This window comes from Lepisosteus oculatus, chromosome 9, assembly GCF_040954835.1.
Source record: "Lepisosteus oculatus isolate fLepOcu1 chromosome 9, fLepOcu1.hap2, whole genome shotgun sequence".
NCBI lineage: Eukaryota > Metazoa > Chordata > Actinopteri > Semionotiformes > Lepisosteidae > Lepisosteus > Lepisosteus oculatus.
In genome coordinates, this window is record NC_090704.1 from 35,021,311 (window position 1) to 35,039,885 (window position 18,575).

At 37.5% G+C, this 18,575-nt stretch overlaps 1 protein-coding gene across 1 annotated transcript in view; it reads left to right on the forward strand.

Moving 5' to 3' along the window:
- The window catches only part of grin2cb (glutamate receptor, ionotropic, N-methyl D-aspartate 2Cb), a 91,755-nt gene that overhangs the window by 12,433 nt on the left and 60,747 nt on the right, over positions 1-18,575 (forward strand). The window contains exon 2 of the mRNA XM_006635094.3: positions 10,983-11,400. Within this exon, the coding sequence (XP_006635157.1) occupies positions 10,999-11,400 (402 nt within the window). The 5' untranslated portion in view covers positions 10,983-10,998. The remainder of the gene's footprint in view (positions 1-10,982; positions 11,401-18,575) is intronic.

Consider the following 18,575-nt stretch of genomic DNA (forward strand, 5'->3'; position numbering starts at 1 on the left):
ACAGAATTCTAAACAGTAGTAAGAACTACTGTACTGTAAATGCTTTAATAACATTTATTACCTGCAAGTATATACAGTAAAATGGTATTTTATTAAAACCTCAACTTTAAACACTGAGAATTTCTAATTAATCTTTTAACCACAACTAAGTGAAAACAACTCTTTTTAAGACCAACGTCTTAAAAATGTTCAACTTTTTAACTGGGAAATCCTATTGTAGCTGCACATTATATGGTTTTGGGTTGACATTGTTTTCTGAAAAGGTCTGAGGCTTTGAGTAGTCATATTAAGCTGTTTTTTTTATTTATAAAAAAAGTAGTCATTTTAAAATCTTCATTAAAAGGTTTTGTAATATGCCACAATACTGCAGTAAATCTAGTTTTAAAAACAAAAATGGCATTTCACTATTGAGGATTATATAAATTGGAAATTGTTTACTTGGGTTTGCATAAACAAGAGATTTAGCAATGCATTTTTAGAGTAGAAATTATGTTCTAATTTAGGGATGAGGAATGGAGGACAGTGTAAAATTCCCAGTCACAATGGCTGGCTTCTTAATCACAAGCCAATGCAAGTAATGCTGAACCAGAAGGCAAGAAAGATGCATAGGAATGATAGAAGTCTCACAAATAATCCAACAAGACAGCAACAAGAACATGGAAAGACATTATTTCAGAGTAGGACCTGCAAGTTCAAAATCTTCCAAGAATTTCTGGATGCATGCTGTTTAGAGTAGGCCCTTTAAAGAACATTCTTATAGTTAAAAATCTCATGGCAAAGCATATATTGTGTGTAGAGCCACACAGTGCGTTCAGTGCAATTTAGTGTAGGTTTTCTTCTGATTTCAGCAAGACTTGATTTTAGAGATTTAGTACAATGGATCGGCAGGCTTGTGTTGAGATTTCATCTGAATTTAATGTCCCCTGTCTTCTGCCCCAGTTAGTTCATACTTATTTTATGAACAACTGGAAAAGTAATGTGTTTGGCATTGACTACGATCGTTTCAACATGTACGGTAAAACATGTAAAAGCATGTCATAAATGTTGCATGAAGATCAGGCTGGATTTCTTTAAAAGAAAGGAGTCCAAAAAGCTCTGACAGTAGGAAGTAGGAATCCAAAAAGACACCGACAGGTGCAGGTGACTATAGATACTGTAGATCATGATACATCAATCAGAAGTTAGTATGGGATACACAGTTTTTCTGTTTGCTTTTTATTTTCTAAACATTGTGGAGCTATAAGTTACTTCTCAATCTCGTGATTGAAGCTTCATTTCTTGAAGTTACAAAGGTTGTAAACCTAGTGTGAAAATACTTCTTTCTTCTGCTGTGCACTCATTTCCACTAGAGGGTGGTCAACACTTTTTAATACTAGTTATGTGTTACTTGTAAGGTAGGGATGTACAGTAAAAGACTAGTCTGTGGAATTAAACCACCTTTTACTTTACCTGCAAGAAATAGTAAAAAAAGGCACATTATACCAAAAAGCCTGTTTTGTATTTCTTTCTTAGTATTTTCTAGCCATTTTGTGAGAAATTTAAAATCATTAAAAAAAATTGTAAAAAGACTTCATGGAGAAGAAATGAAAACAGGTGTGGTGTTTATAAATAAATCTTAATTTTGAGGAAGAGATGTTCTGTGACATGACCTAATTTTGCCTGATCTCTGGAGTTGGCACAACAGGGAGCTTAGCTGGTCTGCTAAGCTGAAAAAGATGCAAAATTTCTATAGATAGCATTGATAAAGTCTGGCTCAGTAAACTTTCATCTGACACAAGGAAAGAAGTCTCTCCACAGACAGTTAAAGAGTGGATTACATCACCAGAGCCCTGTGTGATACTCAGGAAAAGCTTTTTGAGGTACAAAATTCGAGATTAAGTCAATATGAATTCACAGTCTACAGAAAACGTACAGTATGTAATTTGAGAAACAGGTATTTATAGCAAATCACTTACAGTCATTGACAATTACCATTGCCAGAAGGAACCTGCAATAATTTCTACTGTTTTTTATATTTTAAACATGAACACAAAGAAACCTGTCTCTAATCCATGACAAGAATGCAAATAACCACTTAAACCAATTAAACTTAAATTAAGCTTTTTCTGTCACAGGGCAAGGTAAAATGCATGTTTTAGAAGAGAGAATATTTTAAGTCCTCCAGGTATTTAGGTAGAATGAACACTGCACAAGTTCCAAAGTAAACTAACAAAACAGGCAAGGCTTACTGATTGTACTGTAAGTCTGCAATACATAAAAAGGAAAGGCAGGGTTCCACTGTATTTTCCACTGTATTGAAAGGTATCCTGTTTTCAGCAGTGAAGAAATCTGTAAATTTGATTTTCACTACACTTTATGAATTTATTAGCCCAGGAAATTGTCAAAGTGCTAATTCATGTAGAGCAAGCTAAAAATAACGGCCAATAAAGCCATCTGCTAATATTAATATTCAATTAAAAAAAGTTTCTTGTGACATTTTTGGCCTCTAATGTCCAAGTCATAAACAACACAGCTTCAGTGAGTTAGATATGGATTTGATGCTACCAGTCAAGCCAAGCTCAAGACTCTTCTTTATTCTGTACTCTACTATCGCTGCCAAGAGGGAAGTGCTGAGCAAACACATTGCAGTGTTACTGGGAAGTAGAATTCAGAGAGGAACAATATGGTATTGATTGTTGTGGAGAGGCTATCTAAATCAATCTTTACATGTTTAATTAAAAAAAAACAAAAAGAAATGTGTTAAAATATGGTAATTTTCTGCATAGCGAATGGCCCTTCAATTTTGTGACCTAATTGTTTCAAAATCTAAAATTTGAATTATTGACATGTATGTTATACAGTATTTGTACTGCACAAGACTGCCTCACTGAAATACAGGAGCCCTGGACACAAGAGGAGTATATTACAAAACCTGGCATGGACCAGCTCATAAAAACTGTGCACCTTCACGTTATTGAGAACACAGCTTCTGCTTGTAAATGTTGAGTATGTGGTGAAATCTACAGGATCTATTCATCCATTCATCATTCCATGTTCACTATTAATCAAAATGTCCTTTATAAATGAATTATTTTAATAGCTAATCCAATGATAATTGTTATGATACTAGAGTAAAAGATAGAGATAATGCGTATTCAACAGTTCTATAGGTATGCCAGGTTAATGATCTGCTGGTCTTCTCTGATCTTGATTGCCCACATTAAGTAATGAATGATAAGAACATGTAAAAGCTTACAAACAGCAGGAAGCCATTGAGCCCATCTAGCCTATTTGGTAGATTGTAGCTAACTGATTGAAAGGAACTCATCTGGCTTCTTGAAAGAAGCTAGGACACTGACTGACACTGATACCACTGCAGTGAAGCTTTTCCACAAAAACACTTTTTCTCAGTTTTAAATGTAATTTAATAAAACAAATCATGAAACAACACAAAAGAAACACTTGCAATTATCTTGTATGTTACACAATAAGAAAAGCTTCAAATGAGTGAAGGGCATGTGGTCCATTGAGCAGTTTCTGTTGCAACTGAAACCAATAATCAACTAACAAACATCATACAACCATACAGAATATAGCAGAAAGCAATGAATCCTCCAACACAAAAACACACGGTAGACTCACATCAGTCCCAGTATCCATTTTAATAGACAGATGTGTGCTTCAGAGAAGGCTTTTAAATGGCTTTGAAACAGAACTCTAACTCAGTCCCCCAAAGGTTTGCACACAGGATTAATTTAAACAGGAATATGGCAGGGAATATAGGACCAAGGAGAATATAGTACCATTGCAAGGTTATAAATTATAAAGAAATGGCTTTAAAAGTGTCAGTAGAATAAGAAATTTCATTTTTTTCTGAAAGATATTTAATTTCACAAAACATAGTCTTTTGCTACCGGAAAATGGCAAAGGGTGTGATTTTCATGTGGGGATAAGAAAAAGGTGACAAATGGGGAAAGACTACTTCTAGTCACTAATATAGATTTGAGGACCTCATTGGGAAAGGATGGACAGCACTGTAGCACAGTGTTTACCACTGTTGCTTTGGAGCACTGGGGCACTTGGCTCAAATTTGGACCTGTGGAGTGGGATTTGCACGGTCTCCTTGTGATCATTTGGGTTTCCTGTGGGTACTCTGGTTTCTCCTTTACAGTCCAAAGACATGCTAATAGTTTACACATTGGCTTGTGTGAAATTAGCAATGGTGGGAGTATGTGTGCCCTCTGATGGACTGGTGTCCCATCTAGGGTGTATTTTGCCTTGTTCCCGATTGCTTCCTCACCATGACCCCTAAATGGATAAGCTGTTAATGAAAGTGATTTGATGGGTAAAGCCTGATGAATCCTACAGTCCAAAGTCCAGTGTTTTCTCCATAGCCAGCTATAGCTGGGATTTCCAAAGAGGTTTCTCCCAACTGGAGATGAGTTTGCTTAGGTTTACAAGAGTTTGCCACATAGCAGCCACCTACAGTAGTTTACCTTGCACCTGTGAATTTGCCGTGCCGTCTATGTTCCGACTCTGCTGTAAGGTGCTATAGAGTTCATGGAGAAAAAAAGAAAATATGATGATGTCTCTGAAGAAGCATGAATCAGAGCATCTGTATCCGCCCAGGTGGGTATAAGATTCTTAAATTTTGAAGATTTTGTAATTTACTGATTTTGATTCAAATGAAGTTTTTAAATAACATGCTCATGGATTTGATGTTTCTGGTAATTCTGCTGTTAAAGGTGTGTTGAGAACCTTGAAGTTTTTTTACAAACTTCAGGTTGATCATCTAAAGAGTAAAGCCAAGGTGATTAAAAATGCTTTATTTCAGAGTTATGAAAGACAGAAAAATGCATCAATTCTGAATTTCTTAACTTTCTCAAATCAACAATATACTGCTCTTCATATACAGTACATACACTACCTCTTATTTCAACATGATCTGAGAACAATGCATAATTAACACAATTCACAAGCCAAGAAACAAGGAAGTCTTGGTTGATGTGATTGAAAAATTACTGATTCTGTGTTTTAAAATTCAGAAATCTTTGGGACTCAATGAAAACTGGAACCTCCTCCCCTTACTTTGTTGTATTCAATAAAATGTATGCATACCGCAAAGCTACAATTAGAAAAGGACATGCATTTTAGCTTAATTACAGCTGTACCAAAACGTAAATAACAAGGGACACTGCTTAAATAATGTATACAGTCTCTCATAATGAGTTGGTGTTTTCAATAATCTTGAGGGCCACTACAACCAAATTTCAGTGCAATTTTTTGATACCACTTGGCAATGTCTTGAAGCTTTAATTGGCAGAGGAAATTCAGTGCAGATATGTATGCTGCTTTGGCCATCTGTCGACCCCAAGTAATATGTAGTGGAGGTTTGAGATTAGATGTATCATTTTGCAGAAAGGAAAATTATGTCCTGCATCAGTCAAGATAAATAACATTTGTGACTCTTTTTCTGTGTAAAATTGAGTTTTTTTTGTATTTGAACAAGGGTTCCAAAGTTATTTTCTGTGTGTTGCAGTTTTCTCTAACTTTAGAAAGGAGTTTAATTATTGGTATACAGTAACTACGACTCTAATAGAATGACTTGAATGACAATGTATCAATGTAACAATGTAATGTGACTTATACTGTAGATGTTCCCTAGTGTTAAACAAATAAATCAGCTTTTTAAGAGTAGTCAATAGACATTTTATCTTGTCATTAATTGCTTAGACAATTATACAGTGTAGTGGAGAATGGATATAGTAGCATTATATACAGTAGATACTTTAATGTATAACATATGTATTGACCATGTTTGGTTTTATAAGTAAAAAGCTGTCGTTTTTGCAATCTGTGAAATTTCTATATGAAAAACTGAGAACAAAAAAGAAAAACCTGTAGATCCTTGCCAAATCAAACTGTGTAGGCTAGAAACAGAACGGACACAAGCATATGCATATCTGGTGACAGAGCATTGTGCATTCTGCTGGGCCTAATATAGATAGCCATGCAGAAAACTGCTAATTGTACTGTGGCCTCTAATGTACTGGGGAAAACCACATTTTAATATAACAGGCATGGGTACTTCTTCTGAAGACATGCTTTTCTAGAATGAGAGCAAGGATCCTAATATCTGCAAGGCTTGAAGTCACAGAATCATTTTATTACTTTATAATTTACAGTATTAATTATTCTGTTTGGACATAAATTCGCCCAAGTGCAATTTACAAGATCTGCCCCTGTGTCTAATTAGTAAAGGCTTTTCAGCACAAATGAATGATTAAGCAAACATTACAAATTAAGAAACTAAACATAAAAGATCAGATGAGGGTTGAAGCAGTTGCTTCCGTTTATTATGGTTAGTGTGCCTGGGAATTCAGACGTTTCCTATTCTTATACAATTCTTACTGTATGTTTGCCTTGATTTCCCAGTTTGTCCAGTACCACAATTTGCCAAGGACTCATTGTACATTATTGCATGCTACTTTGGTTGTACATTGGCACCATTGTCAAATATAGAATAAAACCAGTCACTCACTTGGTCCAAAGTTAAATCTCTGCAAGCTAAATACCACCGTACTGAACTTCCTCCACATCAAAATGGAGATCAGACTTCTCTGGTGTGCACGATCTGTCACTATAGTAGATGGGCCTCAAAACTGCAGATCAGTGGGTTGGTTTCCCCAAAAGCTGAAGATGATAAGGTGATTATAGTAATACCAAGGTCAGGGCACCAAAGAGATTGTCAGGGATTACCATTTCTTTTTTTCTATTTAAATGCACAGCAAATCTGGTCATCATGAAGAGAAAATACACATACCCACAATAACAGATAATGGAAGTGAAAATGTTTCCTGTTTGAGCACTTCAGTGTTTACATTGAATATGGTCGCAGTCCAGCGGAAACTGAATCCAGAACAATGTATAATTAGGGTTGATGCCCATTCTAAAATTGCATTTGAGGAGGACTGTATCAGTCAATCCCCATGCATATGGAATGAAAAACGAGTAAGCAGATGGGAATGTTTAGTGAATCATGTGGGGCTAGTTATTATTCAAGAAGACCTTCTTCAGCTCCCCTTGTGGGGCTCACAGGGATAGGAGGTGTATAACTAAAATGCTTGTTAAAAGCAATCTTTTAAAAAAACTCAGAATGAAACCAGTGAATCTGTAGCTGCCAAGATAGTGCAGCAGAACATCAACAACAAAAGTGCAACTGAAGAACTTGAGGTGCAGAGGTTTTGTCACCTAGGATATTTAATACCAAAGGTTATTAACCATGATTGAAATGATCAGCCAAGACATCTGTCACGATCGTTACTCCTCCTCTTAAGGGCGCTCCAGCCCTTCCTCGTTCTGTCCCATTCCCCACACCTGTTCCTTATTCCAGCCCCTCTTTAGTTCCACCTTTAAAGCCAGACGCAGGCGATTGCTCGGGGCTTCTCAATGATTTCCGTGTCGTGAGAGCCCGGGGTCTTGCCGCGTCTGGCTCCGTTATGGTTTTAGTTTCCTGTTCCTGATTCCCTGCCCCACCGGTCCCGACCCGGTTCTGGTTTTAACTACGGATGGATCCCCTGGTCTTGGACTAAACCTCCCGTCTTGGATTCCCCCTCTGGATTTACCCTTGGATTGTTCGTCCTGGATTCACTCCCCCCCGGACACTAGCACTGCATGGACACACCCCCCTGTCTCCTGACCGACTCCTGCATGATATTTTTCCCTATTGTTTCTTCACCTTTTGGATCGTGTCGTCCGCATAGGGCCCGGAAAGAACTGTTCCTGACAACATCATCATGTACATGTATGTGCCATTTCTCTAGCCTGAAACATGAGTTATGGTCTCTTACTGTGGCCATTTATTTTTGCCAACAGACAAAAAATGTTGGAGATACAGTTAATTGCCACGTCCTTCAAAGACAGTTTTTTCTTTTGATTTCACTTTCTATTTGTTTTCTTTCATCTCAGCATCGATTTATATGTTAAATCAAGTTTCTGTTTGTTTTGAATAATAATGAGGGGGGGGGGGCTAATATATTCAAAAAATCATCCTTAGAAAGCACTTCTGAAATGTAAAATGAAATTATCTTGATCTAGGTTGGCTATAAATCACATGCAGTGGATATCACAAACCTGAATGAATGGGCAGATATACCACTCTTGATAAGGCAGGAAATACCCAAGAGTTGAAATCCGCACATCTGATATGGACCAGCTAAAATAGCCAATCAAACCTACCCTGCATGTTTTTGGAGGTTGGGGGGAAACATATGGACAAAGAGAAAAACAATGCAAACACGAGGAGAATCCAGTAATTCTACACAGAGCGCACCAGCCCCTCTGCTGCAATTCCCCTGCTGAATCGAGATCATTGAAGGGCACAGAATGTTTTCAACCCATAATGCAGATCAGAAATCTAAATCACTGCTTTTTATTAATGCTCAATTCTCGAAGGAATCTGTCATGTCAGTGTTTCAGTATTATTTAGTACAGGTATGAGATACCAAGACACAGAGGCTTGTGACACAAAGAGACATGCTCCAGGGCTCATAAATCTCTTCATTCTGAATTCAGGAAAGGCAAGTAAGATGGAGCTTTACAGTGCCAACCATCTGCTTAATGGCAGAGGTAAACACTTGAGACAATATGTTTCAACCTGTTGCCTTCAGTGAAATCCACCTGGGGATTGTGACAAAAAAAAACTCCTGGTATCATTTCTCAAATTGCCTTTACTATTGAGATATACAGGAATGACCAGACTATTCAGCCACTAAATTTTTCAGACATTTTGTCATCATTGATATTGACAACAAAGTATGTTGTTCATAAATAGCACCTTTAGGTTCAGTTGTATTTGCTCTTTCAAATACAATTGTCACCTTATTTTTAGTATTGATCTATCTGTATTTACAGATATTTGTGTTTTATAGAAAGTACTGTACTCGATGCAGATCTTACTCTATACAGTAGGTAATTTACTTTTACGGTACCCAAATACCATTTGATTAAAGAAAAAATAAAATAATGCCATTCTGAAATATTAAATTATATTTCTTATATAATTCTTGCTTTAGAGCATTTGAAATGCAGCATTTTTATTATCACATGTCAAAATTATTTTTTCTTTTTTAAGATGCTGAACAAAAATCTTTCAGTTAAATTGCTATGCAAACAGAAAATGCAACCTGTCATGCTTGCTCCTGCACAATTATTTTGAAATGTGCTTTTAAAATGCTTAAAATTAAAGACAAAGCGATTATTTGTACTCTTTCCTTGTCTTTCTAATATTAATTTAGTTTTGCATTTGCAAGGCAGACAAAGGAATTTCCCTATGGTATATTTTGTTCCAGACTTCCAAAGTGTCTTGGTCTAAATTCCATGAAAAACATTAGAAATTCACAGCAAATATTACCGATCCCTTTGGTCCAAATTTAAGACCGAATGCTGTTTATTGCTATCACCTTAGGAGTAATGTGTGAATGTGTTGTGAGAAGAGGCAGATTCAATCACAGTTGTAATCCAATCATGGCTGTCCATCAGAGATTGTAGTAGAGCCAAAGGCCAAGCGCACAACAAAACATATCCTCTGAGGTTTGCTTGGGAGGTTTCATTCACTGAGAGTCACAATATTTGTAAGTTAATCATGGTTATTAGTGTATATTTGACACAGAAGGGAGCATGTCTGTCGAGGGACACTGTGAAATGTGCATGTATTGAAGAAAAGTGACATGTCCTTTCATCACTCCCTCACACTTTACCATTAGTTGCATCACGTTGTCTGCCTGCTGGACAAACACTGAAAAATGTAACAGCTTGCAATATAGGTATTCTCAGTTAGATACCCAGCTCCTCAGTGTGTGCTACTGATAAGGGCTATTGTTATTAATTATAATAACAAAAAATAAACATTTATTTAATCAAACCAGATTTTTTCTCTTGAAAGCAAATTCTTATTTATAAATTGTACAACAGAGTATTTTACTAGTGAAATATGGTAATCTAGTAATGTGCTTTAAGTATGTTAAAGGGATAGTAGTGTTCCTCCCAGGAATGGGTCTCATCCATGCAGGGGTAAGTCCAGAGCCACTACTCCATGCTGTTTAAGCAAAGGAACTTTACATTACATAAGAAAGACTGCAATTGAGATTAAGCCCATCTGGTTCATCTGCAAGTTAGTGGAGTATTGAGCTCAGAATTTAGTCCAGTCATTTCTTCAGTTGTTTCAGTGACAGGAGTGGGTGTTCTGTGACACAAACAGAGAATACATTGAATTAAGAGCAACCTCCTATTTCTGGTACTTAACATACCAGGACTTAATTTCCATCTGCATCTTGCAGGTGCTTCTTTCATTGATTGATCTTTCATTGGCAAAACCTTTCACTCTACACTGTCACTGCGGACGTGTTAGGAGGAAGTAGTTGAAGTACTGTAGGTAGCTGTGTCAGCATGCGTAGGCTGAAAAAGGAACAGGAAAGGTTTATTCCATGCTGAAAAGAGAAGAAAAGATACGTTGCGGCTGTGGAGCCTTCTTCGGGTGTTAGGATGATGCATACAGTACAGTATGTGTTATTTAGTCCTGTAAAGTCAGTATTTTTTGCCTGTTTCTGTTCAGGTTTGTGTGGCATGGAGTTCCTGTAGTTAGCATTGCTGTCTCACAGCATTAGGATTCTGGGTTAAACTCTAGACCTGGGGGGCTCCCAGTGTTCTTGTCGTTTACCTCTGGGTGCTCTGCTTTCCTCCCACATTCCAAACACATATGGGTAGGTTAATTGGCTCCTTGGAAAATTGACCTAAGGTATGAGTGAGTGTGTCTATGTCTGCTCTGTGATGAACTGGTGTCTCTTCCAGGTTTTATCCTGCCTTGAGCCCATTGCTTGCTGGGATTGGTTCTGGCTCCTCCTAAAACTGAGTCAGAAGAAGCAGTCAAAAAATGGATTAATAGATATCCAGGATTTTGTATCCTTGAATCTGTATCTGATTTCACCTCTCCATTTCTCTTGCAGGCAGTAGGCGGCTGAGATGGGCATGCCTCTAGGCTGGTTGAGCGCCTCCCTCTGGCTGCTGCTCTGGGGTGCCCGCAGCAGCCTCGGGCGCCCGTTCGGACCTCCCACAGTAAACGTGGCGGTGGTGTTCAGCGGCTCCACCTACCAGACAGAGATTAAGGGGCGCCTGAGCCGCGAGAACTTTGCGGACCTGCCTATCGAGGTGAACCCCATTACCGTGCTGGTCAATGACACCAACCCCCGCGCCCTGCTCACTCGCATTTGTGACACGCTGGACACTAACCGCGTCCACGGCGTGGTCTTCGAGGACAACGTCGGCTCAGAGGCAGTGGCCCAGATCCTGGACTTCATCTCTACCCAGACCTCAATGCCTATTATCGGGGTCAGTGGGGGGTCTGCTGTGGTCATTCCACACAAGGTGAGGATGTGGCTGGTGTGATGGAATTGGTGAGGGAAGGAGCCAGAGGGGCTCGCGACTTAAAAGCTTTATTTGGTCATATTTTAGCAGAGCTGGTATAAAACATGTTCCTGCATTAGGAGTTCTTTGAAAGAAAGCTTCAGGGAAAAGTTCAGCAATACAGTATATTTCCTGTGGGATGTGTGTATTTTCATTTATACAAGGAAGGTTAGCCAGAACAGACAGCAGAGTTGCCTTGTGGTTAACATTTTCCAGAAAAATCTGTTCATCTGTGCATTGAGTGATAGGTAATGGGGACAAACAGAATGAGCACATTTATAGTGGAACATTAAGGAACTAGCTTCTGCAAGTTACTGTATCTAGGCTACAGAGTAGCAGAATGTTAAATTTGCTTGTTAGTCAAAGTTCAGAATTGCACTGTAAAAAGCAATTCCAGATTGAGTGCAATAGTAAAGCAAATTATGTGAGCAACAGATTGGACAGAAAGGCCCTAATTTAAATTAAAACATTCAGCTGTAATCTCTGAGAGCAATATACTGTACCTATGAGAAGAGCAGGAATGTAACTCCTTCTGTTTGTTTTCCAGAATGTACAGTATCTAATGTATCTAAATACAAGCAAGAGAAATGAATATAACCCATCATGCTTTGCAGTCCATTAATGATAAAAATGAAGGTTATGGCCTTGAAAATGAGAAATAATAATTAGATTGCTGACCTCAGGAAATATTGGAAAAATCCTGAATTTTACTGTTAATCAATACCACTAGTTATCTAATAGAAACCGTCGTTTGTTAAAAGGGCCAACTTAGAGTTTTGAGAAGTGGAAAATATGAAGCCTGTCACTTTCCATTCTTATCAGATCGTTGGTATGTGTGGTGAACATTAAAATATAATTTCCCACACCTGAAACTTGAAGAATAATTGTACACCAGGATGAACAGCCCTGGCACTATCTGATGCACAGCAAAACGCACAGCAGTAAAAATAGATCAAAAAAGAAACTGATGAAGCACTGTCATGATCACCACTGAATTTTAATATATTCTAATCCCTCTCACTGCTCCAGCTGGGGCTTTAACTTTTCGTGATGCAAAATGAAAAGGAGAAAAGAATCTTACTGGAGTGTTTGGACCTCCTATAAGTGAGAGGGCGGAGAGAAAAAAAGAGAAGGATTTTTGAATAATTCAAAGTTAAACACCTGGTGTCTTTCTGAAGACAAGATCAAAAAAGTTAAGTAAGAATACATCTGATTTCAAAGTTCTAAGCCCTGTCTTTTTTCTGGGGGTGTGTACTGTATGTGAGGGAATCGTGTTTGTGCTGTAAATTTGTATTGGTTCCATTCAGTGACCCCGCTGTTTGTAAAGCGGTTGCACTAGGATTGCTATCTAGTTGGGAAAAGGAGTGGAATGAGTTAACAATTTGAAGCAGGGCTCTGCATCTCAGATTATGGAGCACTGAAGTTTTGCAGTTTTTACAGGCAGTAGTGAATAGCAAATACAGTAGGTAGGATCTGAAAATCACATTTGACCTTAATTAAGCCAAATAAGTGAGATTGATCCAACTAAATCATTTACACACTAGCTGGATTAAAAACAGTTGCTAGAGCCTAAAGACTGGAGTTGCAGGCCCCTGTTCCAATGAAAGATGAAATCAGTAAATACTAGTGCCATTATGTGACTGCCATTATGAAAACTCACTGGAATGCAGAGTACTATAAAATTTTAACTTCATCTTTTGTTATAGAACTTCAACTACAAGTAAAATTCAGCAACAACCTAAGAGAAGTCTTCATTGAGTCTCAGAGTGATCGTAAAGCTGTAATTGGGGTATGGTGTGTATTGTGGCAGGTGGTGACTGAAGTTGAGTGTGGGAAAGATCTGTCTGTCAGTGCGAAATGAAAGGACACAAGTTTCAATATTTAAAAAAAGTTATCAATATGCCACATATTACTGAACGTCCTTTAAATACCTGCGTTTTCTAAGACTATTTTGTTGTAATAGGTAAATACAGTAGGTAGGCGAAGACTGTACATACAGTATTTATTCCAGACATTTAAAGATGGTGAAAAAAACATGACACCATTTTTCAAAATGTGCTGAATATGGTGATGGTTATAATACATTTATTTTGGTGATTTAAATTCAATGTTAAACCTTAAATGTACCACTAGTCGAGGTCAATCCCTCAGTCTTTTATTAAGATCTGACTTGTACTTCAAGAGCTACCAAGCTGATTTATACATATGAAGATTTCTTGTAATCTGATGATTATCTACAAAGAGTTCTCTATCGATTGGACAGGCTTGCCATGCTCAGATTGGACCCTACGCTGTGATTAAACATAGATTACACTTGTATAATCTGAGTTGTATATTTGTACAAATAAAATATGCACTATGATTAGATTGCTTTACCAGATGAGACATTATTGGAAATGGATACTATGACAAATTTCAGGAAACTGAAGTATAGATACGTATTACTGAAGAGATGTCTCGCCAAGAGTCATTTAAGTGTCTGCAATTCCTAAAATTACTTTGCTGTGATGAAAGGATCTTCCAGACATCATCAAAGACAAAAATGAAGTGATGTATTTATTCATTACTAGTTATGAAGAAGACTAAAGTTATATGCTGAGTCCTGGAATCAAACAGAATGAAGTTGTCTAGCATAACCTAAAGAGGCTGACTGGCATGAGGTCATAAAAGTGTAAGTACTGTAATAGGTCATAATAGTGTCACTATTGTGACATCATTTTCTGGATTCCCAAAAGTGCGGGGACACTTGCCTTGCCTGCTGATTGTTTGGGCCATCCGAGGTGATAAAAAGGAAATTAATCAAATCCATTGCTGTCTGCACAGACTACTCATAAGCATGCAGAAATAGTTAATGAGCAGCTATTAATTGACAAAATAGATACGTTTTTTTTAATACTCTTAAAAACAACAGTGCCGGAGGAGGCAATTCAGCCAGCTCCCATGAGCTTTACAATTTTGTGCACCTAAGAAAAACTGAATCAATCCAAGTAGTCTAAAGCTGTTTATTAGGAAGACGTATTGCACAGTTCTTGCACTTAATTCAACAAAAGCTATTTCAACTCCCCTTCCCGATACTGAGCAGGCAAACAGTAAATTAGAAAAAAAAAATCAGTGACCTCCAAAATGTTGGACACCGTAAGTGAAAGTCAATTCTTATCAGCGTCGGTTAAAGCAGATGACCACAAAATAAATGGAACTAAAGCATAGAAACAATATGGTTTGGCTTCACACAGTGTAGAAAACCGACTGTGGATGAAGTACTTGATGACCTTCAGCTCAGGAATGGATCTTCGTTCTAATAATCAACCTGCTGGTGCATCGGGCAGTTGATGCATTCCTTTAGCAAATGGAAGGGTGAGCTACTGTATGAGCATGCAGCTGTGTGGGCAGCGATCTTGCTGTTGGAGCAGCAGCGCTGAGCTGTGGGAATCTGGTGTGAACCCTGTGAAGACTTGGGCAGCAGCCCATCTGCCGCTCAATAAGATTGAGGTTAGAACATCATCCTAGAGCAATTGACATGACTCACCGGAGAATAAAATTTAAAAAAAGAAGAAAATTACCATGGGCTCTTCACTACAGCTGTTGGACCGTACTGAAATAGACAATGAAGTCCTGACAGAAAATTAGCACACTCCAATACTGTATATCAGCCTTGTCCTGTTTTCCCACACTTATGAACCTAGTTTATTTACTGTACATACAGTGTACTGTATATCTTAATGAACACAATGACAGGCTAGACCAAGTTACAGGATGCTATTCCACTTATGTCTTTTCAGCTTGCTGTTGTGAAACCCAAATGCACATAGGGAGAGCGTACAAACTACTTGCAGATAGCACCCCAGGAATTGAACCCAGGTCCCTGGTGCTGCAAGGCAGCAATGTTAACCGCTGCACTACTGTGGTGACCTGCAAATGTTTAGTTCTGTTTTATTCTTTGTATAGTGCCCTTCACAACACATTGTCTCATTGTGCTTTCATGGTTATTTATACAGACTATACAAAAAAGGTTATAAAATACAATAGGTCAGAGGGAAATTAGCGTAAGTGGATGTAAAGTGAATCATGGAGTAACAGTGTCACCATTTGGCATGAAGGGGAGAAAAACAAAAATCTCTGTAAGGATAAGGATAAAAATGATCCTGGAAAGATTCAATGCCTGAAGGTTTGGCAGTAGCTAATTGAAGTAATGATTAATAATTTACGGTATATACTGTACATAAGCATATACTGTAAATATTAATAACCTGTATATACTAGAATGAAATTGGATCATTCACTAAACTGTTTAAAGGGCCTCTATTGAATTAACCAAATAAACATTCCATTATGATTAAATTTGTGATGTTGGCTTTGTCTGGTATGGTTGGTTATCATTTAGATTAAATGTCTTAACTAAATGTATCTTTACAGAATAATGGTACCATGGTGACCTAGCCCTTATTAAATCTCTTTTGGTTTGGATGACTGGATGACTTCAGGTCTCCATTCTGTTTTGGAGTAATGTAAATGATAGTAATGGAGTAGAGCTGCTCTACGTCAAAGATAATAAAATATTTCATTTCTGTGTCGGGTGTGATTAGTATCCACTAAATATTCACATTTAGCAATTTTTTTTTCTCTAGAAAATATTATACATAAGGTAAATTATTCTTATTGCAATTTGCTCAAATTGCACCCTTTTGTGGTAATGGTCTTTGGATATCTTTCTGTGCATAACATGCTAGTTTTCTGACTCATATTAAGCATAGTAAGAGTCAATTAAATTCAATTTATTTTTATTTAGCGCCTTTCACAACAAGGTTTGAAGACCTGCATTCTGTGATCTAAGCAGGCGTCTTGGATGGTAAACATTAATAAGTTCCATTAGATAGACAGGTGCCTGACCTCTGAGAGCCTTGTAAGTAAGTAGAAGGATTTTGAAGTCCGCCCTGTACCTGACAGGAAGCCAATGAAGAGAGCTAAGTATGGGGGTTATACTGTATAGTCGTACTTTCTACTCCTAGTAAGAATTCTAGCTGCTGCATTCTGAATTCGCTATAAGGTGTTGAAAGAGTGGTGGGTGCTCCCTGATAGTAGGCCATTGCAGTTGTCTAACCTGCTGTATACAAGAGCATGTATGAATTTATCTGTGTCTTGAGTGGAGAGAAATCGCCTTAGTTTTGCAATATTTCTTAACTGTAGGAAGCATGTTTTAGATACTGTTTTAACATAAGAGTTAAATGAGCGCCTTGTGATACAGTATGGTGAGCCATATTGTGGTTTTCTCTGTTGTTGGTCAATATTTGTTTAAGCAATAACCTGCTGACACTTAAAAGTTTAATTGGCATGTTAGTCTTGCAGTCACATTGTTTCTCCATCCAGTCTCCACATTTACATATTTTTATGTGATGCTAAGATTTACTAATTTTCACAAAATAATGTGGCAAAATTTGTCTCTGCTCAAAAACTGAAGAATGAAAGATGGGGTGTTAATTCTGAATTCATCCATTTGACCTATCTATGGACTATCAGGTTTTATGCCTTAATGCCTTAAAACATAGATGTTTTGTTCATAACTTTCACAAAATTCACTTAGGAGTGCAAGAGTACTTGTTTTGAAGACTTGTTTTGAGAGGACTGCCAAGTATTTAGGTACAATCCTTGCCGGTAACAGCAGTTCCAAGCCATTTCATAATTTGTTCTCCAAATTTGCAAAGCTACAGTACATGCAGCCTGGCAATCCATCATGTAAAAAGTCCTGTTTGACTGAAACTCAAATGTGATTCACTACAAGCTATCAATCACATAAGAGCTGAAAAGTCTCTCAGCCTTGTTTATTAAGTATGTCATGAATAAATCAATAAATGTAATTATTAATAACAGTATGTTTTATGCCGCTGTCCACTTTAGAATAAAACAGAACATACAGTACTTTGTTGTGTTATTAGAGATATTTCTGCACTGACTGGAGTTAGTTTATTTTTGGACATACAAGGTTTGGCCATACATTTTAATACACTGAGTTCAAAAGCAGAATTGATTGAACTAAGCATTTCTGAATGGTGTTTAATTATTTTTAAATAACTCCTCATTAATTTAATCTTGAATTCAATATTAGTGGTTTTCTGAATGGCAGACTACTCACTTCTTAGCTGTAGATGCAGTTTCCACACTAAATTATTTTAGAATAAAGACAGTGGAATTATTCTGCTCATCACTTCAAATTCACAGGCTCAGGGATATAATGTTACGGAGTAATTACAAAAAAGCTCTCAAAATTATTTTAATTGTAAACTTTGAATCAACATTGCCTACAAAGTTAGGTAAGTAAATTTAAGATAAAGCAACAAGTGGGAACTGTAAAGATTTTCCAAAAGGAAAAAAATTAAGTAATTCAGATGGTATAACCTACTGGTAGTAGTTTCTATTTTTATGGCTGATATTGCAATCCCAAATGGGATACCTGCAGAAAAAAGTCAAACCACTGGACAACAGAGGCTTCAGCGAGGATGTCTGCTTCTCAAGCTGAGGGACTGCAAGTCTGACAGCTCTGCCCTCCTGGCTGGTCTTTTAGACACACCTCGTCTTCTGTAGTGTCTGCTGAGGCTTCAGCTATCTTCCTGTGGCCTCAGAGCCCCGATTTTTTTCAGCAAAGCAGACCTAATTTTAAAAAGCAAGAATGGCCTGGAGCAATTGCAAAACTGGAGCAGCTTTACCGTGTGCCCTAAATCTGCTTGTACAGTACACTGCTGCACCTTTGTGAGATGTGTGTACAAAGTCAGAGAAAGAAAATTAGGGCTAGAGAGGATATTGGAGGTTGTGCTTCACTACCACATCGGCAAAGCTATTACTACAGTGTGTAGATGTCAAATTCAATCTTTGGATGAGAGAGGCTACCAAGTTCATTAGGACTCAACAGCATGATTGCATGATATCTTTTTGGCTCACGAGTCATTGCACTCCTCATCCATAACTGGATGTGCTTTATTAGTCATTCTGATTCAAATCATTCAAGCTGCTTTCTTTCTCTTTCAATTTTTCTTAATTACTTTACTAAACAGTTAGGGCCACTGCTTCCTGGGTCCTTGATTAACTTAGTTAAGGGATTGATCCATTCTGTTTTTCAAGCAGAATATCTCTAAAAGCTTTCTGCC